This window comes from Aquarana catesbeiana, linkage group LG06, assembly GCF_042186555.1.
Source record: "Aquarana catesbeiana isolate 2022-GZ linkage group LG06, ASM4218655v1, whole genome shotgun sequence".
Classification (NCBI taxonomy): domain Eukaryota; kingdom Metazoa; phylum Chordata; class Amphibia; order Anura; family Ranidae; genus Aquarana; species Aquarana catesbeiana.
In genome coordinates, this window is record NC_133329.1 from 74,759,785 (window position 1) to 74,785,746 (window position 25,962).

The window sequence follows — 25,962 nt, forward strand, 5'->3', positions numbered from 1 at the left end:
GACTAGAATACTGCAATCACTGAGCAGCAAATGATATCACTTGTGATGTATCTCAGTTATCCTGCAAACCTGGCCTGTTAGCGGGTCTTGAGGACAGGAGTTGAGAACCACTGATGTAAAGTGTATTTAAACCCATAAAACACAAATGTAATTAATGCAGCCACCACATATAAGGAAGGGTGAGCTGAAATGTGTTTGTCAATTTTAGGTCTTTTTTCTTTATTTAACTCATCCTTCCCTAGGGTGACAATGTTCAGTCACTCACTGTTCTGCAGGAGCAGTGTTGTCGCTCATAGGGCAGGAATACAGAACACCTCCCCCTCTATTACATAGGGAAGATGCATCTTGTAGTTCATGTAAGAGAACTGGGAAAGGTAATAACATTAATTAAGATATAAGTTCAGTACACAGGTTAAGTTACAATGTCACTGGAGTTATGGCAGGATCAACGGGTATTTTCTGTACTTTCAAAAAATGTACTTAGCCTAAAAGAAAAGAAGAAAAGAAAATGAACGCAGCTGCCACATCTAAAGACTGGTGAGCTGCAGTATTTTTGTTCTGGAGTAAATACGCTAAAGTGGTATTAGACCCAAAACCAAAAAATGTGATACATTGCCACCTACCATTCATTAGATGTGGTGGCTGCATTCGTTTTCTTTTTTGTTCGTGCCAGTTCACACCATAAAAACACAGTCCAGGTGCGTTCAAAATACATTTCTGTATGCGCATTTTGATGCGTTTCCAGTGCATTTTCCCCCTCTTTTTCTCTTCACCATAAATGGGGACAGTGCGTTTTCGATATGTTTTACTGCATTCCAGTACAGTTCAGTGAAGAAAAAAAATGCAGCATGTTCTACTTTTTATTCTGGAACTGACTGCACTGGTGTGAACTATGCCATTGGAAACCATAGAACCTACTATCCATGTGTTTCTGATGGCAAAAAACAAAAACAAAAAAAAAAAAAAACCACACTGGACTGCATGTGCTGTGAACCGTTCCTTAGACTCCCCCCCCCCCCCCCCCCCCACGGGTGGTCCGGTCCGGCACTTATCCGCTCGTGTGGCGGGGCTGTGGTGTTCTCTCCTGGAGTGCGGGCAGCGGCCACGGCGGCTCCAGTGTGCGCTCCTACAGCTTCCTCCGCCGTGTGTCTTCCACCAAAGCCCTAGGCATCCAATAGGATCGCCTGACGCTTTGGCCAATTGGGAAACAGGTCTCACAGACTTGCCTCCTGATTGGCAGGGAGGAACTTTAGTGTGCTAATAGAGAAAATTCATTCGCTATGGTCAAACAACTGGGTGGGCTCCGAGCACAATGCTCTGCGCTCCGAACTCACCCTTTTTTGAAGCCTATTAGAGCCTCTGCCTCTAATCAGGTGATTCAAAAAAACACCCCTGCTGCATTGGAATCCATGGTCTAGCGTCACCGATATGTAAATCAGGGGGGCGGACGTATGGATAGGGGAGGTGACGCCCATGCGCCCTCTATGGACGGGCTGCCACTGCTGCTGTCCAAATGTGCCCCCCACCCCCAATGCTCCTTCATCCAGATTGGAGGCACTCTACTACAGGAGGTGTTATTAGGGGGAGGGAGTGTTAGATATAATAGCATATTTAAATACACTAACAAATTGAAGCTGAAATCCAGACAATACTTTATAAGCCGTTACAGCAAACAGTTGTTTTCTTTTTAGGATGGTTTTACATAAATAAAAGTTGATCATTGTAAGCACCCCTGCCAGTGTTAAATGGCTTGTCTCATCTCTGTAACCAATACCTTCTGCTGGAGAGCTTGTTATTTAAAAAAAAAAAAAAAAAGAAAAAAAACAAACAGACTTGCTGGCTGGATCACTAGATGAAAAACAGAAGAAAGAAAGCCTAAAAAGAAAACTAATGCAGCCATCACATCTAAGAATTAATAAACTGCAATATAATAAATGTTTGTTTTGGAGTTTAATATGGCTTTAAGTCCTTATTGGTTTAATATAAGAGTGAGCAAATTCAGTTAGCAAAACTCTGGAGAAGTCTGTCTCATTGTGCCGCAACACCAGATTTCACCAGCAGGTGGCAGGGCAGGTAAACTCTAAATGACCTATTCAGCACACGGAGCATCTCAAATAGCAAGCATGTTTTTTTGTTTGCTTTATCAGCTTAACGTAAGCCTGTACTGATAGAAATAGGTAGGCTGCCATAGCTGACCTCTTCTTAATAGCTGAAAATATGGTGGTTGCCCGACTGTCTCTGGCTTCAGTGCTTTATATGATTTTTAAATGATTGACCCAGAATAAGCCTGAAGATCAGAGGTTTTGACTTCACTTGTGACATGCTTGTTCAAGGTCAGCGACTCAAACAGCATTTCCAGAGGATCGGCAATGGCAACCTATAGTCTCTCCAAGCACAGATTTCCTTTAATACATGTATGGTCTTCTCTCACCTCTCTCTTCAGCCTGTGTCTCCTCCACTCTCCTTATCTGCTCCTCCATGTCCTTCTTAGCCACCTGTTCTGCTTTTAGCTCTTCCTGCAGACTGACAATCTCTATACATAGACGCTCCTGCCTGTGCTGCTCCGTTCTCTGGAAAGGACACAATATGGTTATACTTCAAGACAAGCATTCATATTGATACATGTACACTGTCATTTCCTGCATATACTATTAAAAAAAAATATATATATATATATATATATATATATATATATATATATATATATATATATATATATATATATATATATACACAGTGGCTTGCGAAAGTATTCGGCCCCCTTGAACTTTTCAACCTTTTGCCACATTTCAGGCTTCAAACATAAAGATATAAAATTTTATTTTTTTGTGAAGAATCACCAACAAGTGGGACACAATTGTGAAGTGGAACGAAATCTATTGGATATTTTAAACTTTTTTAGCAATTAAAAAACTGAAAAGTGGTGCGTGCAAAATTATTCGGCCCCTTTACTTTCAGTGCAGCAAACTCACTCCAGAAGTTCAGCGAGGATCTCTGAATGATCCAATGTTGTCCTAAATGACTGATGGTGATAAATAGAATCCACCTGTGTGTAATCAAGTCTCTGTATAAATACACCTGCTCTGTGATAGTCTCAGGGTTCTGTTGAAAGCGCAGAGAGCATCATGAAGACGAAGGAACACACCAGGCAGGTCCGTAATACTGTTGTGGAGAAGTTTAAAGCCGGATTTGGATACAAAAAGATTTCCCAAGCTTTAAACATCCCAAGGAGCACTGTGCAAGCGATGATTTTGAAATGGAAGGAGTATCAGACCACTGCAAATCTACCAAGACTTGGCTGTCCCTCTATCCCTCTATCACTCTGGATGAACTGCAGAGAACTACAGCTGAGGTGGGAGAGTCTGTCCATAGGACAACAATCAGTCGTACACTGCACAAATCTGGCCTTTATGGAAGAGTGGCAAAAAGAAAGCCATTTCTCAAAGATATCCATAAAAAGTCTTGTCTAAAGTTTGCCACAAGCCACCTGGGAGACACACCAAACATGTGGAAGAAGGTGCTCTGGTCAGATGAAACCAAAATCGAACTTTTTGGCCACAATGCAAAACGATATGTTTGGCGTAAAAGCAACACAGCTCATCACACCATCCCCACTGTCAAACATGGTGGTGGCAGGGGGCGTGGCCAAGATGGCAACGGAGTAGGACGGTTAGTCAGGAAGCTCTGCAGCCATAGCGGGGATTTTATCCTTTTATCCCATCCTTTGAATTGCCTTACCTAGCTGAAGCGACTCCTAATCTCCCCCTGCGGATGCGGACACGGAACCGGCGGCGCCAGGAGCAACATAGCCTGAGAAACACTCACATCAATCCCGGAGGCGCCGCTGCACGCGTGGAGGCAGTGCACAGCATGGCGACCCAGACGGAGGGGCCTGAGACTGCTTCTACGGAACAGAGTAATTTCGCTGCCTTGATGCAGGCTATCACGGGCTGTCAGTCCTCCCTCTCTACTCTCACCACTAAAATTGACACCGTGCAGCTAGAGATCGGTCTTATCCGGCAGGATTTCGAGAAGGTGAGGCAGCGGGTCACTGAAGTGGAGCGCCGTGTGGGAGACACGGAAGACACAGCGAGGGATCACTCGGCCTCCCTCCACACCCTGCAAGTGAGAGTGAAGCATTTGGAGGCCAAAGCTGAAGACTCTGAGAACCGGAATAGACGTAACAACTTACGGATAATCGGCCTGCCTGAGGGATCTGAGGGCTCCGATACCTCTGCCTACACAGAGCGGCTACTTCGCTCACTTTTCCCCCAAGCAGCGTTTTCGCCACACTTTGCCGTTGAGAGGGCTCACAGGATGCCGCCGACCCGGGGCCCCCCGGGAACCCCACCCCGCACTTTCATTTTCTGGCTACTGAACTTCAGGGACCGGGACCTGATACTCCACGAGGCACGCAAGATGGCGGACATTCGACACGAATCGACCCGCCTGATGTTTTTCCCTGACTTCTCGGCGGACACTCAGAGGCAGCGCAAGTCATTTGATGCAGTGAAGCAGGCCCTGAGAGCTAAAGCCATACGGTACAGTATGCTGTTCCCTGCCCGACTCCGTGTGCAAGATGGAGAGACTGTCCGCTTCTTTACCTCACCTAATGAGGCCTCACACTGGCTGAACACTCTCCCCCGCAATTAGGGGGGTAGATGACCTGCTGTTGTTGCTTATATTCTGCCAATACTCTGCCTCTGGCCCCTGCGGCTTGTCCGCCACATGGACAGTGTCACGTTCTGCCTTATGTTAACCCCTCTGCTTCTCCACACAGTCGGACTTCGGGACTTGCTTTTGGTGGGGATTGGGCTTGGCGGGATATCGGGCGACACTGCTTAACCCTTGCTGTTATTGGAGCTGGTGCGCCACCCGTCTCATATCCTGCAATTATCTTGACTGCCCCGACTTTCACCATCTGGCTGACTTTATTGAGTCAAAAGGAGCCGAGATATCAACAAGAACTATCCTAACACATCTGACGTCTGATGGTGACATTCATGGGGGGTTTTGGGGTTTGGTTTTTGTTTTTTTGTGTGTTTTTTTGTTTTGATTCTCTGCAGGCTCGGGCTGCCACTCCGCCTGCCGGCCATTTTTCTATTTTTTGCCTGCGAGACACTGTCACCTTTGCTCCCTCCTGCTCTATACTCTAGGAATGGGGGCTCTTCCCTTTCTCTGTTGAGGGGGAGGGGGGAGTTATTTTAAGATTGAGCCCCCGGTGATAACCGGGAGAAACTAAAGGAATTCCGTCATATTCCGTTGATGGCGGCATCTTCTACTGACCCAGTCCTTTGTAACAAGAGAGGGCGTTAACTGTTTCCGGCCCTCTGGTTCATGTCCCCATTTGATCGTTGATCATGTTTGGTTTTTGGGATCAGGCACGCTCTGGTTTGGGGGGGTGTGCGGGGAGGGGGGGGGATTTTGGTTAAAGTTTGATAAGATGTATTATTTAAGTTACACACAGGTATATGGGGTATGCTGGTTTCACGGTGTATATGGCTGGTTAGTCAAATATACAAAGCCAAATGTAGAGTCATGAATAATGAGATTAACTTCCCTGCCTAGGGATCTGAGTGCACTCCTCCTGCAGGTTGTCATACATTGCCCCAAATTATTATGGCCCCAGTAACAATCATATCTTGGAATGTCCGAGGGTTAAACTCCCGGGTTAAGCGTTCCTTAGTCTTTAACTTCCTTAAACTCCACCGGCCAGATATCTGCATACTACAGGAGACTCACCTTACCGGGGGTCGAGTCCTTAGTTTAAAGAAACCGTGGGTGGGACACTATTATCATGCCACCTATTCCTCGTATGCCAGAGGGGTTAGTATACTAATCCATAAGAACCTACCTTTTACACTGCTGGACCTGCACTTGGATCCCGAGGGCAGATACGTGGCAATGCATGCAGTTATCGCAAATATGCCTATGGTGATAGTGGGACTTTATATACCCCCGCCAGCCTCGCTGCTACTCTTAAATAAAATTGCTAGATTTATAGCAGGATGCTCCACTGACAATGTAGCCCTAGCGGGCGATTTTAATATGCCTCCCTGCCCTACTGTAGATAGGCTGACTCCGGATGGGTCTGTGGAATCCCCGCTTTCTAAATGGGCATCCACATTTGACCTAACGGATGTTTGGCGGTGGAAGAATCCCCTCTTGAGATCCTACACCTGCCAATCAGCCTCCTATAGAGCCATGTCCCGCATTGACTTGATCTTTGCCACTAGATCTCTTCTTACTAAGGTACAGGAGATCTCCCATTTGCCTAGAGGTATATCTGACCACTCCCCTATTCTATTAAAACTGCACGTGGGTCCTGCTCCCGCCGACTGCCTTTGGCGATTGTCCAGGTATTGGGTCTCTGATGACCGTATAGCTCCGGGGGCAGAGTTGGCTGTACGGGAGTACTGGGCAGCTAATCCACCTGCTACCACACCTGCTTCTACATGGGAAAATTTAAAATTTCATGCTAGGGATCATTATCAGAAAGCCGTGGGCTCCACTCGGCGCCAGACTGGCGAGGCACTGCTTCAGGCTGAACGCAGGGCTGGTCAATTGGAGGCCCAGTATACCGCCACTAGGGATGAAACCTGTAGAGTTGACTTACAGTGTGCGATGAGGGAGGTGACACTTCTGCGGGTGACAGCCACGAGGAAGATAATGCTGCACCAATCGCAGCGTATCTTCGAGCAGGGTGAGCGGACCGGGCGTCTCCTGGCATGGTTGTCTCGGGAGCGGGCGGCAACGACCTCTGTAGCTAATATTAGAGAGACATCGGGTCGGCTGCTGTCTGATCCTAGAGACATAAACAGGTGTTTTGCCTCATTTTATGAGGACCTGTATTCTTCCAGAGTACAATATTCTGCTGATGAATTACAGACGTACATAGAAGCCATTGAGCTGCCCTGCCTGTCGGTAGCAGCTAGGCAGAGACTTGACGCTCCGCTCTCCCTCAAGGAGATCCAAATGGCTATTGGCTCCCTCCAGTCGGGAAAGACCCCGGGTGATGATGGATTCCCTGTGGAATTTTATAAAGAACATGTTGACACCCTTGCCATTAGACTGCTGGAAGTCCTGAATGCCTCCTTCGACTCTGACTCCTTGCCTCCCTCCATGTCTAGGGCTGTTATCATTGTGATTCCCAAGCCTGGAAGGGACCCTGATCTTTGCTCCTCATATAGGCCTATATCGCTCCTTAATGTGGATGCAAAGATCCTTGCAAAGGTTTTGGCTACCAGGCTCAATACAGTTATCTTATCCTTAATCCATGGTGATCAGACTGGGTTTATGCCAGGCAAGGGAACAGATATCAATTTGTGTAGACTGTTTACGGTGATTGCGAGCTCGACTGGTGGGGGGGGGGACTGGCGCGGTGGCCTCCTTGGACGCGGAGAAGGCCTTTGACTCTGTGGAGTGGGAATATTTATGGCATATTCTACCTAGATTTGGAGTGGGACCTAAATTTGTTAAATGGGTGCGCCTTCTGTACTCAAGTCCAACGGCTAGAGTTCGCACGAACGGTGTTTTGTCTGCATCATTCCCACTCCACCGGGGCACTAGGCAGGGCTGTCCACTTTCTCCGACTCTTTTCGCCCTTGCAATTGAACCACTGGCAGTGATTCTTAGGGCGGCGACGGCGGTGAGAGGCATATCGTTTCCTCCCCTGACTGAAAAAGTTTCGTTATACGCAGACGATATGCTTTTATACCTTCAAGATGACCAGCAATCACTAGGGGCGGCTCTGTCCATTATTAACCAGTTTGGTACGTTCTCAGGAGTTCGGGTGAATTGGGATAAGTCCCTCCTGTTCTCTCTGTCGGGAGTCCCTAGGCCGAAAAGGGTAGCGCGGTTCAAATACCTGGGTATTCAGGTACAATTAGACCTACAGAAGTACTTGGAGGATAATGTCTATCCCATCTTACAGCGCTTTATTCAACGATGCTCAGTGTGGAAATCACTTCCACTGACCCCAGTAGGGAGAATAAACCTAATTAAGATGTCCTTCTTACCAAAATTCCTGTATGCCTTCCGACACACCCCAGTTCCCATCCCTAACTCTTTCTTTGTCAAATTGGACCAGGCTATCACGTCTTTTGTCTGGGCGGGGGCAGCTCCCAGAATAGCTAAACACACTTTACAGCTGTCGCTTATGGAAGGTGGCCTCTCCCTACCCAATTTCCAGAAGTACTACTGGGCGGCGGTATTAGTGTCTGTGCGTTGGTGGTTTACTCAGGATAGAGCCAACCCAGCGGTTAACTTGGAGGCGGCGATTCTTGGTTCATACTCAGAACTTAGCAACCTAGTGTATAGGGGACCGAGATACAGCCCTCGAGTTACTATGCCGATGAAGACGACGGTGAGGGTCTGGAGTCAAGTATCAGGTTACCTTAATAATCGGAATGCTGTCTCCCCTTATACACCATTATGGGGTAATCCCAAACTGCCGCATTTCCAATCTATCCCAGACCCGCAGGTATGGGCCAGATACGAGATCCGGACAATACGACATATTTTTAAAGACGATCGCCTTATATCATTCACAGAATTAAAAAGTAAATATCATCTTCCCTCGTGGATGTTCTTTAGATCTGTACAGCTCAGTCACGCGGCCAGGGCTCAGTTCCCTAATGGGATAGTTATTGCCACACATTCAGTTGAGTCCCTACTTACAGTAACGGATATTGACCGCATACTGTCTTCTATATATATCAGGCTTACCTGTAAAGACACCTCCAGGTTGACCCCACTGTTCACTAAATGGCAGCTGGATATTCCTGAATTGACTGAAGAGGATTGGTCTGAAGGCTTGCAGCAGTGCATTCCACTCATGATCTCAGCAAGGGACAGATTTGTCCAGCTGAAATTCCTACATAGAGCGTACTATACCCCGCACAGGCTATCCAACATTTACCCAGGAGTAGAAGATGTTTGTCCCAAATGCAGGCAGTCGGTGGGAACTTTCTTCCATGTTGTATGGTCATGCCCGGTCCTTCAGACTTACTGGAGGGCGGTGGTATCAGATATAAATGGGGTAGCAGGGTTACACCTGGATGTAGACCCGCTGGTGTTTCTACTAGGCATTACAGATAACCTGGCAACTACTAAACATATAAAGCTATTCGTGTTCTATACAGCCTATTATGCCAGGAAAGAAATCCTGCTCAGATGGAAACTGCCTGACCCCCCTACTACAAGAGCATGGCGGGCGCAGGTGAATGCGATACTACCAATGTATAAACTAACTTACATGGGTAGGAACTGTCCTCATAAGTTTGAGAAGATATGGGCGGCTTGGGTTGAGGCTAAGCATCTGACGGTTTAATTCTACCCCGAAACAATTGATGGGTGGCAGATATGCTGTGGGTTGAGGATCCTGGAGTTAGCAGGTGGATATTGGACCCACCTCTTCTCACCCCCTTGGTTTCTTGGTGGGTGCCTCTGTCCCCCCCCCCCCCCCCCCCCCCGATATAGGGAAGGAAAAGGCTTCTTATATGTGATGAAACTACTGGGTGAGATTGTGCTTGTGTTTCACATGTATGGTTTATTCTTGCATGGAGTATGCTGATTCCCTTGAGGATTGTTTCTTCAGTCTGTCCATGGTGTTAGAAGTTTACATACCAAATGATACAAGCCTTTCTAAACTTACCAGTGTAATTTGTAGACCCTGGTTTGCTGTACTCCTGTCTTAATGTATGACTTGCATTTTCAAGTGTAATGTGTAATACATTTAATTTATTTATTTATTTTATTTATTTCAGGTACTTATATAGCGCCGTCAATTTACGCAGCGCTTTACATATATATATATATATATTATACATTCACATCAGTCCCTATACCCTCAAGGAGCTTACAATCTAAGGTCCCTAACTCACATTCATACCTATACTAGGGCCAATTTAGACAGGATCCAATTAACCTACCAGCATGTCTTTGGAGTGTGGGAGGAAACCGGAGTACCCGGAGGAAACCCACGCAGACACAGGGAGAACATGCAAACTCCAGGCAGGTAGTGTCGTGGTCGGGATTTGAACCAGCGACCCTTCTTACTGCTAGGTGAGAGTGCTACCCACTGCACCACTGTGCCGTTAATAAACATTACCTGTGTAAAAAAAAAAAAAAAAAACACATGGTGGTGGCAGCATCATGGTTTGGGCCTGCTTTTCTTCAGCAGGGACAGGGAAGATGGTTAAAATTGAGGGGAAGATGGATGCAGCCAAATACAGGACCATTCTGGATGAAAACCTGTTGGAGTCTGCAAAAGACCTGAAACTGGGACGGAGATTTATCTTCCAACAAGACAATGATCCCAAACATACAGCAAAATCTACAAAGGAATGGTTCACAAATAAATGTATCCAGGTGTTAGAATGGCCAAGTCAAAGTCCAGACCTGAATCCAATCGAGAATCTGTGGAAAGAGCTGAAAACTGCGGTTCACAAACGCTCTCCATCCAACCTCACTGAGCTCGAGCTGTTTTGCAAGGAAGAATGGGCAAGAATTTCAGTCTCTCGATGTGCAAAACTGATAGAGACATACCCCAAGCGACTTGCAGCTGTAATCGCAGCAAAAGGTGGCTCTACAAAGTATTAACGCAAGGGGGCCGAATAATTTTGCACGCCCCACTTTTCATTTTTTTATTAGTTAAAAAAGTTTCAAAAATCCAAAAGATTTCGTTCCACTTCACAATTGTGTCCCACTTGTTGGTGATTCTTCACAAAAAATAAAAATTTATATCTTTATGTTTGAAGCCTGAAATGTGGCAAAAGGTTGAAAAGTTCAAGGGGGCCGAATACTTTCGCAAGCCACTGTATATATATATAAAACTTTCTGTTCACCATCTATATACCAAGGGACTGCAACCACTGAGCCTGAACGCCTGGGTAAGTACACATCACCATTTTCGCTGTCTTTTTGCTGTAACTGGCAGCTCAGTAGGCTGTCAGTGCAAGAAAGTAGCTGACCCACATGTCTGCACTCTTCTTCTTCTTCTTGTAAGTGGTAGGTATGTAAAACCCCTGCATTTCTAAAAGTGCAGCAATTGGGGCATATTGAGGCCTTAATCTGGGCTGATCCGAGGTCAGAATGTGAATTGTTTGAGGCTGATCTGAGGTGTGGAGGCTCATTACCTGGGGTTGGTCTGGAGTCTGAAAGTGCAGGAATTGGGCCTGATCTAAAAGGTGTAACAGTACTGATATAAAAAGTCTTAAGCTTGCTACACACTAATACAATTTTTGTCCAATTTTCTTTTAGGATTTACCAAAACCATATAATATGAGGTCAAACCTAAACACTTTCAAATTGAATGCAATCAGGCAGGCCCTTGCAATACACAGTTGAAAAAAAAATTAAGGAAATTGAACAAAAATTGTATAATGTGTACCCAGCTTAAAGGTGTAAAAATTGGGGCTGATCTGAGGTGTGAAGGTGCAGGAATTGGGGCTGATCTGAGGTGTGAAGGTGCAGGAATTGGGGCTGATCTGAGGTGTGAAGGTGCAGGAATTGGGGCTGATCTGAGCTGTGAAGGTGCAGGAATTGGGGCTGATCTGAGCTGTGAAGGTGCAGGAATTTGGGTGATCTGAGCTGTGAAGGGGCAGGAATTTGGGTGATCTGAGCTGTGAAGGTGCAGGAATTTGGGTGATCTGAGGTGTGAAGGTGCAGGAATTGGGGCTGCTATGGGTTGGCCAAACCCATAGGCAGGTACAACACATGACTCTGACACTATGGTGGAGAGGGTGCAGTTGGCGCAGTTGCCCCTCCTGCCTCAGCTCTCCGGCTGTCCCCGGCACTCTGAAAATACAAGTTTAACCCCTTGTTAATCCTAACTACTTTTTAATAACCCCCTGATCACCTTCTTCCTAAAGCTCTTATTTTTTCATCAGTAAAATTGCATTTGTTTGTTTTGTAGCACTGCTTTAAAAATGCTTTGTGCCAGAAACATAATGCAATTCAATTTTAAATTGACAAATCCAAATAAAATTTCACTTCGGAGGAGTTATAAGATCTTAGTTCAGAGATGAAAGAATGGATTTTGGCTATAATTAAGTATTTTAAATCCTGGTTCTGTATCCCGTGCTTATTATGACTACTAGATCTCAATAATCTAACAATGTCACAGCACCTCCTCCATCCTATTTTGTTTCTCATGGACCAAAACATGGTAATTTTAGGGTCATATCTATGCTGGTCCAGCCAATATTTGCACAGACAGGCAAGCTTCATCCTTCTCCACTCCAAGTGCATTTTGGCCTATTTCCCATGGTTGCCCCAGGACCTTGTTCTGCCATTGTTGTCCAGTAAAGTGTAACATGCTGCCCAGTACAGTTACATTATTGTGGAATATCTCATTTTCTATATAGAAATGGGCATTTTTCATACATGTGAATGTTACCCTTACTGGAGTTTTACACCCTTCTAATTGTTTATTATTCCAATGTGATGAAAGGTAATTTCCAAAAATACCAGCTATCCTACACAAATGTATTCCCACTGATATTGATATTAGATGTCAGTTTTACAATTATCTTACGAAATACCTTAGACCCTGGAATTTCTCTTTGCTAGAACAAACATATATAAGTTTCACAAACATTTACTGTTGGCTGTCACCAGAGGAGCCTGCCGCTGTGCACATTAAGCTATGAGGTCTATGAGCATACCTGCTGAGAAGACTGTTGCACACCCTGTCCAACAGGGGTCACCTCTGAGCTTAGCGATCTGAGCTTCTCATTCTCGTCATTGAGAGAATTCACTTCCTGGTACAAGCGACTGAAGGAGGCTGTCAGAGCTGCCTGAGAGGGGACAACAGGTAACAGGTTAAAAATAATGGATCAAGATAGAAAGAGGGATCAAGATAGAGAGGTAGGTCAGGAGGATTGGTCAGGAAAGAGTAGAGAGATGAATCAACACAGCAAAAGAGGTCAAGATAGAGAGATGGATCGAGATAGATCAAGGCGAGGCATCGAGATAGATCAAGGCGAGGCATCGAGATAGATCAAGGCGAGGCATCGAGATAGATCAAGGGAGGGTTCAAGATAGTATGATCAAGAAAGGGATTAAGATAGAAAGATAGCAAAATAGCGAGAGGGATCAGGACAGTGGGTGAGAAAGAGATCTAGATAGAGAAATGGTTATTCCACTTTGCTACAATCTGGAAGAAATAATGTCTGCTGGGAAGACAATATCATAATCTGGGTTCTGGCTTCTATGTAATTCCTCTGCAGCATCTAACCACCAGTCGACTAGCATTTTCAGAATTCTAGTCTTTTACTTGGGACTTGTGGATGATTCTCACCATTTTCCTTGAAGTCTTCTGCTGGGTGTCGGTCAAATTCCTCTGAAGGCTCTGTAAAATCTCTTCTGAATTTTTTATCTGATCCAGCAGCTGTTTCACCTGTGTGAGATAGAGAAGGATTACTATATACTGTATGTGCTACTAGTCATCAGCAAATAAAACAGGGTCCCCAGTCAGGGAGTCAAGGCTCCAAATTATTTCAGAATTTCATGCTTAGGGAGTTGTTGTTTTTTAGACCTTTAGGGAACTTTTTGTTTTTAGAGTTGTAAAACAATCACACATGGATAGCTGTGGTCCCAGAAAATGACACATTGTTATTTAAACAGAAGTCCTCGGAATAACATAATAATCTATTAAAAGCTAAAATAGAAAAAACTAACAGCTTTTGGTGCAATACTTTCTATGTGGAGCGGTCTCTTGCAGTACTTCTTAACTGCCAGCAGATGTCCTCAGTTCTACAGGTTAAATGACAGCCAACATTGGTAAACCCCTTTCTTCTAAGTCTAAGCTGTCATGGACTCGCCCTCTGGGGGTCAGACATATTACACGTGCGCCATTTAGTTCAAGAATAATGACCACACATTGCCGTCAGAGGAGAAGAGGAAGGACCCTTAATATCTACATACTAGTTGTCAGACCCTTATAATAAAAGGTATGTATATTTAAAAGGAAAATAAATGTGTGGTGGGTGAACGAAAGGTGGGGGATTTTCACAATCCTACATAATGCAAAACGTTTTATCTGATAAAATATTTTCAGCCAGTCCTGTGATTCAGACACCCTTGCAGACAACAAGATTGGTGAGCGTATTTTTCTCCATTGCAGCTAAGCAATATAGCGCGTTCGTTGATCCACCTCAGGTCTGATCAATGCACAGGTCTGATCTGCTCTCTCCTACAATCAGTAAGATGCCAGCATTACATTGAAAGCACTGCAAAATGCAGTACAACCCATCTGGCTTACAACCTTGACTGTCCCTCGGTGGGCATTGTAGCGCAAGGATTACTTAAAAAAAGAATAATACAGATACTGTATTTTTACTAGCTGCATTTAAAAGGTACATTTAATATACTGTATGTAAAAACAAAGCTTAGAAAAAAAAAAAAAACATTAACAATTGATACAACCTCTAGTATTAGACATGACTCACCTGGTTAGCGCAGTCCTCTGAGCTACACCGTAGCGCCTCCTGCAGGGTCTCCTTCTCCTGTGTCACCCTATCTAGACGCTCAACAGTACTTTTTAGAGCTGCCTTCTGCTGGGCAACCTACAAGCACAAAAAAAAAAAAAAACAAAAAAAAAAAAACACAAAGCAGATGACATTTTAATAAACAGCAGCTTTAATTTCTATTTAATTTCTATAGAGGGGAGACAGAATTAAGAAACTCCCGAAAAGAGAGAAGTTATCTCTGCTCATTAATTATTACTCATATACACAGACACGATCGCCGATTGCTGATAGGGACACAAACTGCTGAGAAGTTTCTGATTCAGTAGATCTCTGTGTTTGGGGTCTGTCTGTAGATGGATGCAAATAAACTTTCAAACAGATTTTATGTTGGTATATCTTTAGGGGGTTCCGGAGCTCAGGAATGATAATCGAGGGGGTACGTTTGTCATATAAAAGTTGCAAACCCCAGTTTTAAAGCCGAATTCTGAGATAGCTTCAAAAAGGGCCCTTATTATTTATTTTCTTCAATAAAAATGGAGCATGCTAATGTTAAATGTACATAGTTCTAGTGTTAATTACCTTATAAATGCTCAAGACTTAATTTCTTTAGATGGAACAGTGCAGCTATGTCTGGGAACAGTGAGGAGGGATCGATGAAACACCAATGACACTTCCTTTTACTGTTCATCGCCACTCTACCATACTACAATTTCCACCATGCAATGAGAATCAGTTAATTCAATGTGCGTGAATGTGGGCAGGTTTTTTAAATAAATGGGCATGACAGACCAGTAGTCTCCTGACCTGTCAGTCAAGGTATGATGTCACAGTGGATGTGACAGACCAGGAGTCTCCTGACCTGTCAGTCAAGGTATGATGTCACAGTGGATGTGACAGACCAGGAGTCTCCTAATCTGTTAGTTAGGATATGATGTTGTGGTGGGCGGAACAGACCAGCAATCTGCTGACCTGTTAGTCAAGGCTTGGTATCACGATAGATGGGGCAGACCAAGAGTCTCCTGCCCTGTTAGTCAAGGTATGATCCCATGGTAGGTGGGAAAGACCAGGAGTCTCCTGGTCTGTCAGTCAAGGCGGGCGAATCAGACCAGGCACCCTTTTGCCCGTCAGTCAAGGCTTGGTGTCATGGTAGATGAAACGGACCAGAAGTATCCTGTCTGGTTAGTCAAGGTATGATGTCATGGTGGGCATAACAGACCAGGAGTCTCCTAGCCTGTCAGTCAAGATATGATGTTGTGGTGGGCGGAACAGACCAGAATCTTCTGACCTGTCAGTCAAGATATGATGTCATGGTGGGTGGCACAGACTCAATCAAGGTATGTTGTCATTGTAGGGGGGGGGGAAACAGGAGTCTCCTGGTCTGTCAGTCATGCTGGTATTATGTCATGGTGAGCGAGACAGACCAGGCATCTTCTGACCGGTCAGTCAAGGCTTGGTGTCATGGTAGATGGGACAGACTACGAGTCTCCTGACCGGTCAGTCAAGGTATGATGTCATGGTAGATGGGACAGACTACGAGTCTCCTGACCGGTCAGTCAAGGTATGATGTCATGGTAGATGGGACAGACTATAAGTCTCCTGTCTTGTTAGTAAAGGTATGATGTCATGGTAGGCGGTACAGACTCAATCAAGATATAATGTTATGGTATGTGAGGCAGACCAGGAGTCTCCTGTCCTGTCAGTCATGGTAGGCAGAGCAGACTAGGAGTGGGTGGGACAGACTCAATCAAGGTATGATGTCAAGGTAGGTGGGACAGACCTGGAGTCTCCTGGCCTGTCAATCAAATGAGGAAGCAACAGTTTGCAGGACAGACTTGGGAGTCTGAACTTCCAGGGCCCTCCCTCTATAGCGAGCGGCTATATATTGACGTGCCAATGCTGTTAGAAACCATTTCAAACCCACAATGGCAACTATCTGCAGAATCCCACAGCTGCCTCAGGATGCAGTTTATACTGCTGAAACATTACAAAGGAAACTGAAATCCTGCCAAGAAAAACTCCAATCACAATGTTGTTAAACATCAAAAGACAATCAAGTCCTCCCTCCCTCCATTGGCTGCCCTACACACAGTACATGCTGATCATGGCGGCACATTCCTCTCCCCCCCCCCCCCCCCATCCTATTTATTGTTCATTCGGAATACCCTCGTCATACAGAACTCTGATCTCTGTACCCAGAGTTCAACCACCCACCAAGGGCACACAATACAGAGAATGGATATTTGTTAGCAAGGTCTTTTCCTCCTATATTGGCAGAATTCCTAATAATAAATTCACAAATAAGGATAATGGGATGATGATTACAAGTAATGAGACTATTGTACAAATGTAGATTCATACCTGCTTATCCTCTGGAGGTACAGGGTCAGGTCATTCTAGTAACCTCCCCGCTGATAAGTGGAAGAGGCTGCCTGCTATTATCACACCAAACATTCCCTGAGGTGTAAACAGAGAATATCTGCATCCTTGTATCCCTTCAAGACCCAAGTAATTCACCAAGGTTAAAAGATAGTAAAAACTATTAATGCAAGGGATGCAGATCAATAAACAATAGGGAAAGCAGCAACCAAAAGGGCAGGAAATGGGGGTCCTGGGGGCGGTTTGTACACGGATTGCCCCAGTGTGGTCGCCAACATCTGAAATCTTTGCCAGGTTTAGAAAGTCATAGTGGCTGCAGATTGGAAGGGGAACTTTAAAAGTAATAAATTATATTGCCACACAAGCTTTTTTTTTATTTCACTTAATCAGCATCTACAAATCAGTAACATTCTTCATCTATGAGCAGTTTAACACGCAGTCTATGAAGTCCAGTATAGACCCACATTACTGTACATAACCGGAGATAAATGTATATTGGGGTGCATAAAGGGAGGGACATGGAATGTTGAGGAGCCTACAGTCTAATAGGGTATAAGGTAGGATAAGGACAGTAGAAGGTGGAAGAGCTTACAATCTATTATGGTATACAGGCGATGGAAGAGCTTACGATCTAATGTGGTATACAGAAGGTGGAAGAGCTTACAATCTATTATGGTATACAGAAGGTGGAAGAGCTTACAATCTATGATGGTATACAGAAGGTGGAAGAGCTTACGATCTAATGTGGTATACAGAAGGTGGAAGAGCTTACAATCTATTATGGTATACAGAAGGTGGAAGAGCTTACAATCTATTTTGGTATATAGGAGGAGGAAGCGCTTACAATCCATTAGGATTTAAGGGAGGATACAGAAGGTAGAAGTGCTTATGGTCTATAAGATATATCGGAGGATACACAATGTGGAAGAGCAAAGCTTACAATCCATTAGGATATAAAAGAAGGATACAGAAGGTCGAAGAGCTTGCAATCTAGTATGGTAAACAGGTGAAAAATCTATTTTGGTATATAGAAGGTGGAAGAGCTTACAATCTGTTAGGATATAAGAGAGGATACAGAAGGTAGAAGTGCTTATGGCCTATAAGATATATGGGAGGATACACAAGGTGGAAGAGCTTACAATCTATTATAGTATACAGAAGGTGGAAGAGCTTAAAATCTATTATAGTATAACAAAGGCGGCAGAGCTTACAATCTATTTAAGATATAGATACAGAGGGTAGAAGGGCTTACAATCAATTATGGTATAGAGAGCACAGAAGGTAGAAAAGCTTACAGTCTATTGGGGGAATAAGGGAGGGTACAGAAGGTTGAGGTGCATGTAGTCTGTTAGGGTACAATCCATGATATAGAAGGTGAAAGTGCTTACAATCTATTAGAATATACAGGAAGGTACAGAAGGTAGAACAGCTTATAGTCTTTTAGGGTATATGGGAAAGAAAACAAAAAAAAAAAAAAAAAAGGAAGAGCTTGCAATCTATTAGGATTTAACAGGGGGACACAGAATAAGGAGGTGATTTCATGAGATGGTAAACCAGAACCCCATGTATCACTTTGAGGGCTGTATGTTACCAGTATATGGGAATACACAGAGAAATGCTTTGGAGGAGAGGTAGAAGAAGAGAATTAGAAGACACTCCTCTTCCCCAGGAGGTAGGTATTTGGGAAGCATGCTGCCCCTTCTATATTACCTCCTGGTCAGACATCAGTTGGTACCCAGAAGGAGGAAGGTAGATACACTCAGGCACCAGGGTTGCTGTAGACACCAGGGATGCTGTGTCCTCCTGCCCCTGTATCAGTCTCTCTCCAGGGTAGGATGAGATGGAGACACAGTCATAGCCCCGGGCAAAGGTCTCCGCTGCCACCAGGTGCTCAGAGTCATCCGAGCTGCTGTCCGGGGAGGAAGAGAGCGGCTCCTGCCCAGCACATCCATCATCAGGCTGAGACATCCAGACTGCTGTTCTTCCTGTATACAGATAAGATACGGAGATTACAATACTTTACAGAGAACTGCCTTGGCCCAATGTTTGGGGAAAGCAAAGTGTTGATTCAAGCAAATCAATACAAGGAGGCTGGATTATATTTTACAATTGTTTCAGTGGCAATGCAAGACAGCATCCATTAGATATACTATTACTATTTAAAATAAAAACAGTTTAGGAACTCCAACCAACATTTAAAACGAATAGATATTTAAATGATAAAAATAATAAAAAGCAGCTTTTTCTGCAATATTCACCTTTAGTCCAGAGATTTCCCTGCAGTACTTTATTTCTGCCACAAGATGTCCTCAGCCTGATGCCCACATCATTAAACCTTTGAGTTCAGGTCATCCTGGACCCGACACCCAGCCTGTGACTGGACAGTGAAAGGAGAAGCAGCACAGTGATGAGCTCATCTCTCCGTCACTCTGTTCTCTCCTCCTATGAGCATGCTTCTCGTCAGCACATGAACTGACTGGCTCTTTGTGCTCTTTCTTTCGGTCACACTCCAGCCCTGCTGTATAGGGTCTTCTAGAGGCCAGGACATACTGCATTTCACTACTTACACAGATTGCACAAAAAAAAATTAAGTATAACTAAAAGAAAACCTATTTTAGTTTTGGGTAGGGTGGAGAGAGATTGTAATGCAGGTCAGGTTTTTATTGCTGTCTGCGCCCCCGTTGGAATGATTCACCCTCTCTATTTGACCTGTTTATCATTAAAGCTGAAAATGAAAGTGAAAGAAATTCCTAACTTTTGTCACAAGAACAGGGATAGAGGGAAAATCTTCCAATAGGGACCCTAGTTCTGGTGACAACCAGGGATTTCCTCACTTTGGAGAGATTTCCTCTCACTTCCTGTTTGGCTATGGGACAGGAAGGCAAAAGGAGATCTCCACAATAGGACACAGATGAATAAAAAAAAAACTGACAGGGGTTATAACCCTCCCTTACTCAAAAACAAACCAAAATGAAAAAAAAAGTGAAAAAAAAGTTTTGTCTATAGTTCTACTTTAATGATGTATTAATCATTACAGATCTACAATAATTTGTATCTTTTAGATCTGTCTTAAAGTGATTATAAAGGCTCCAATAGAAGCAAATAGTGAAAGTTTTCTTTTTTTTTAACCTTAAAGTGGTTCTGAAGGCAGAAGGTTTTTTTTTACCTTAATGCACACCAAAGTAACAAAAACCTTCTGGGGGCAGCTGCCGCCCCCCCCCCCCCCTCCCCCAGATTCCCTTATACTTACCTGAGCCCAATCCCGCCTCTTCCAGTGACGTGCATAAGAGCAGAAGCTCTCCCCCCCCCCCCCCAAAAAAAAAAATGTTTTTCTTAGTTTCTGTTATAAAATATTGCAAATAAATAATTTTTCTCCTGCACTGATAAGCGGCACTGATAGGCTGCGCTGATAGGCACCATTGATGGGCACCGAGAGGCAGCATTGATGGGCACTGATACTGTCAGTGGCACTGAGAGGCAGCATTGATGGCCCTGATAGGTGGCATTGATGGGCAGCACCGATAGCCAGCACTGATAGACAGCATTGATGGGCACTCATGGGCAGCACTGATGGGCACTGATAGGTGGCATTGATGGTCACTGAGAGGCAGCATTGATGGTCACTAATACTGTCAGTGGCATTGATAGGCAGCACTGATGGGCACTGATAGGTGGCATTGATGGTCACTGAGAGGCAGCATTGATGGTCACTGATACTGTCAGTGGCATTGATAGGCAGCATTGATGGGCACTGATGGGCAGCACCCATAGCCAGCACTGATGGACAGCATTGATGGGCACAGATAGGTGGCACTGATAGGCAGCATTGATGGGCACTGATAGGCATTGATATCAGTGTTAATGTCACCTGTCATAATTGTTGGTTACCGGTGTCTTGCCGAGAAAGTTCCCCTGGCGGATAAGGACCCCCCTGTACTGTGCAGGCGCAGCGCTTGCGCAGTACGAACGACTAAGGAGCCGCCGAAAATAGCCGAAGCTGAAAACCTTCAATCAGCTGTACACGGCGCCTGCGCCCTAGGTCCAGGTTCAAGCCCCATCATCCAAGTGGACCTAGAGGGAGAATAAAAAAGTGGCGAGCGGCCCTCTTACAGGCGCCGTGTACAGCTGATTTCTATTCTATTCGGCTTCAGCTATTTCCGCCGGCTCCTACTGCGCAAGCGCTGCGCCTGCACAGTAGAGGGGGGTCCTTATCCGCCGAGGGGAACTTTCTCGGCAGAACACCGGCTCTCCTCACGCTGTGATGAAGTACGTGAGAAAAGGAATGCAGCAAACCAGCAAGTTTGTGTACAAGTGATCAGCAGTGATTGGACAGAGCTGATTACCAGGTAAAGGGCCGCTGTGACTGGCCCTTCACCACGATCTGTGATCAGCTGTGTCCAAAGGAGAAAGCGATCACAGAGCGCACCGGATGTGCGCCCCCCAGGGGACGTGGTTCTGGGGGGACCCCCATTGACGCCCCCCCTCTCCCAGAACTGGACTCTGTGCACACATCTGTCATACATCATCCTGAGTGATCTCTCAGCCATAGGAGTCTATAGGACCTGCAATAAAGCCGCTCATCAGGAATTCTGTTTTCACTGGCTGCATGCTTGTTCTGCTGTGCATCATGACTATTAATATTGTAATGATCCCCCCCAGTAAGTAGTATCACCCCCCCCCCCATCTTTCTAATGACAGGTCTCCTTTAAATGCTGCACCTTCTCCTCCACCTGTCTGCATGGAGGGTGTATACAGCGATCAGTGACACTCCATACTTTCTCGTTGTGTGGGTGTCTCCAGTGATCCCGCTCTGTACACAGAGAACTTCTATAGAGATAACAGATGTTGTATTAATGGATACAATGTATGTAATCAGAGATCGGACTGTACCACTCACCCTGCGGAGAGAAGGGGGGGTTCGGGATCACTCGGCACCTGTTCGGTATTCAGGATCCTCTCTCCGTCCTCCGCCGACCCCCAACTTTCCTCCCGAGCAGCTCCCTGTCTGCATCCGCACGGGACACGTTTCCGTATCCGCTCGGCAAACTCCGGCTCCGCTCGGCTACCTTTCCGCCCCCTTAGCAGCGCTGACTTCGGCTCTTTCCGCCGCCCACTCGGCTCTTCGGCTCTTTCCGCTATCGTGCTGAGACTTCGGCAATCTCCGCCAAAGACAGCCTGTCATTGTTAGCCTTGTGTGACTTGTCCTAAACCTGACCCTGCCCCGTACAGGAGATATTCCTGTCTGTGTGATCTGTACGGGGGGGGATGAGTCTCCGCTGGGCACATCTAACGCTGCGTTCCCATTGGGTGTTTTGTGAATGTGCACAAAAACGACTGAGCGCGTGCGTTTCCGTGCGTCACATGAGCACAGGCGAGAAACTCACCGATTAAGTCACTGACCGTTTTTCTAATTTATTGGTTCGCAGCTCTTCTGGAGCTTCTTTTTGGTAGCTCAAATTGGGCAGATTTGCGCGTTTTTGGCATGTTTTTATTGCCATCGAAATTAATGGAAATGCACAATTTGCGCATTTTTTGTGCGATTTTCTGCTAAAATTTAAAAAAAAAAAAAAAAGAATTGAAATAATATATGAAAAAAATACATGAAAAATAAATACACAAATACCTAATAATCATCGTAAATAAATAATAAATAAAATAAATTATTAATATGTAACAATAAATAATAATTAACCCCTAACCTTTAAAATATATATTTAATAAGTTATTATTAATAATACACAATAATAATAATATTAATAACAATACATGAAAATAATATGAAATAATATATGAAAAAATAAATGAAAAATAAATACACAAATACCTAAAAATCATTGTAAATAAATAAAATAAATTAATAATATGTAATAATAAATAAATAAATAATAAATAAACCCTAACCTTAAAAAAAATATATTTTTAGTAAATTATTCATAATAATAACAATAATAATAATTGAACACCCAAATCTGAAAAAAAATATTATTAATAATAATAATATAAATAATAATAATACTTATTATTATTATTATTGTTATAAATAAACACCAAAAAACTTAAAAACAATTATTATTATGAATAATCATAATAATAATATAAATAATACTTACATTATTATTATTATTATTATTATTATTATTAATAACAATAATTTATTGATTATGTATTAGGGTTAGGGTGTTTATTATTATTATTATTTTATTCCATTTTATTTAAGGGTTAGCGGGTTAAGGTTAGGATTAAATAATTAATTATATACTTATACATAGTAATCATTTCTTGTGTTTATTTATATTTATTTTTATTTAATTGTGTATTTAGTTTACATTTATTTATTCGTTTTTTTTTTTTATTATTATTATTGGTATTAGTAGTATATATTTATTAACACCCTAACAAAATAAATAAATAAATAAATAATAAGACATTAAATAAAATATTAATATAAATAAAAAATTGCGCTGCGCTTAGGTGTGCTTCATATGTGTCCATTCACCATGGTGATACCATAAAATAGAAAATCTACGTAAAAATACATATAAATTGTAATTAAAGTGTGATGAGCAAATACTCTTAATCTATAATGAGCCCTGCATACATAAATAAATACATAAATATATCAAAAAAAGTGTAAAAAATATCTCTCCATGAGATCAATCTATAATAAATAGGAAAAAACGTGCACTAAAAACAACATACAGCATAAAGTGATACATGCAATAGACTCAAATATATCCATATAAGTGATAGGTGATAATTAAATCCACGTGATCCTTGTTTGTGAAAAAGTCCTCCAACAAGACTTCATATGCCAGTGTTCAAAGAAGAAAAAAAAAGTTCCAAAGAAGGTCTTTATGTGCAGAGTGTTCACAAGATAAACAAACATCCAGTGGCTAAGTCAAAGTGCCATAAACATGCCGTGATGTGCCTCGGTGACCCCCAAAGTGGTTGCGCTCACCTTAGAGCGTGTGACACAGTGTTCAGCTGCGTCAAAACACGCTATGGAGCCACCCCTGGGCTCAGTATGGTTAGTAATAAAACGACCTCCAATCAGGCTCTTTATTCTTCGGCATAATGCAAACTACCGGCTGTGTGGATGTATCAGAGCGGGTGGATCAGGTTCCCGGGCGGGGGCTGAGCTTGCTGATATCGGCTGTCCTGTAACTTGCTTCACCAAACACCCAGAACCGACCAGAACAGACCTTGCTTCACCAAACACCCAAAAAACGACCAGAACGGACCTTGCTTCACCAAACACCCGTTCTGGTCGGTTCTGGGTGTTTGGTGAAGCAAGTTACAGGACAGCCGATATCAGCGAGCTCAGCCCCCGCCCGGGAACCTGATCCACCCGCTCTGATACATCCACACAGCCGGTAGTTTGCATTATGCCGAAGAATAAAGAGCCTGATTGGAGGTCGTTTTATTACTAACCATACTGAGCCCAGGGGTGGCTCCATAGCGTGTTTTGATGCAGCTGAACACTGTGTCACACGCTCTAAGGTGAGCGCAACCACTTTGGGGGTCACCGAGGCACATCACGGCATGTTTATGGCACTTTGACTTAGCCACTGGATGTTTGTTTATCTTGTGAACACTCTGCACATAAAGACCTTCTTTGGAACTTTTTTTTTCTTCTTTGAACACTGGCATATGAAGTCTTGTTTGAGGACTTTTTCACAAACAAGGATCACGTGGATTTAATTATCACCTATCACTTATATGGATATATTTGAGTCTATTGCATGTATCACTTTATGCTGTATGTTGTTTTTAGTGCACGTTTTTTCCTATTTATTATAGATTGATCTCATGGAGAGATATTTTTTGCACTTTTTTTGATATATTTATGTATTTATTTATGTATGCAGGGCTCATTATAGATTAAGAGTATTTGCTCATCATACTTTAATTACAATTTATATGTATTTTTACGTAGATTTTCTATTTTATGGTATCACCATGGTGAATGGACACATATGAAGCACACCTAAGCGCAGCGCAATTTTTTATTTATATTTAGTGCACGGCCATGAATACGTGATCTGCATTTGCAGCTGGGTATTTTAATTTAAGTTGGTTCTTCATAAGGCATTGGATTATTGTGGCTCGCAAGATTTTTCCTTTTATAAATAAAATATTAACCCCTTACCCAAGCCATAACCCCTAATCCTAACCCCAATTTAACCTTAAAGGGGTTGTAAACCCTCAAGATTTTTCACCTTAATGCATCCTAGTGCAGCAGCCCCCCAGAGCCCCCCCGTGTACTTACCTGAACCCAATAGTTCCAGCGACGGGGACGAGCACAGCAGCTCCAGGCGCTATCTCGGGTCCTCATTGGATAGATTGATAGCAGCTGGAGCCATTGGCTCCATGGAGTGCGGCTCTCCGTTGGGGCACTCGAGAAGAGGAGCAGCCAGGAGCTCCACTGGGGGACCCCAGAAAAAGAGGATCGGGGCCACTCTGTGCAAAACCCTTGCACAGAGGAGGTAAGTATAACATGTTTGTTATTTTAAAAAAATAAACCTTTACAACCCCTTTAACTCTAACCCTTTACCCTAGTGAAAAGAAATAATAATAATAAATGAATATCAATAATAAAAAAGAAAAAAAGATAATGTAAAAGCTGTAAAAAACCTACCAACAAATGATGCAATAGATGATAGTTTTTTTCTATTGGCTAATAAGAAAAACCACCAAAGCTCAAAATTACCTGGAAACACTGTATGAAAACACGCGAAAACGTACAGGCCCTACACGTGTGACGCCATAGGCGTCATTACATGTCCGCCTCTTTCCACACTTTGGGTCAATTGGATTGGGAGTTAGTCGGTGCCCAATCAGGGACGGCGGGTGCCGTCCTGGATGGGGGGGCCGTCCCCTTTGCCACAACGCCAGCATGATGCTGGGAGGAACCTGTGGGTGTGGCGGTCGACCTTTAAAGCACCCCCTTGAGTCACAGTTTTTATCTGCACACTTCAATTCACATGGACCATGCTACCATGCAGACATATTAGGTACATTTTGGACACACACAGTTTTCATTACCCCCTTGAGGTGGTTATCGTCAATTAATGGATTATATATAGGTTCACTTTGGTCTCACCAACAGTTG

At 43.7% G+C, this 25,962-nt stretch overlaps 1 protein-coding gene across 1 annotated transcript in view; it reads right to left on the reverse strand.

Moving 5' to 3' along the window:
• The window catches only part of RABEP2 (rabaptin, RAB GTPase binding effector protein 2), a 52,612-nt gene that overhangs the window by 13,526 nt on the left and 13,124 nt on the right, over positions 1–25,962 (reverse strand). Inside the window, 7 exon segments of the mRNA XM_073635150.1 lie at positions 2,432–2,570; positions 12,669–12,800; positions 13,304–13,402; positions 14,454–14,570; positions 18,561–18,835; positions 21,748–21,767; positions 21,769–22,025. Coding sequence (XP_073491251.1) covers positions 2,432–2,570; positions 12,669–12,800; positions 13,304–13,402; positions 14,454–14,570; positions 18,561–18,835; positions 21,748–21,767; positions 21,769–22,025 — 1,039 coding nt within the window.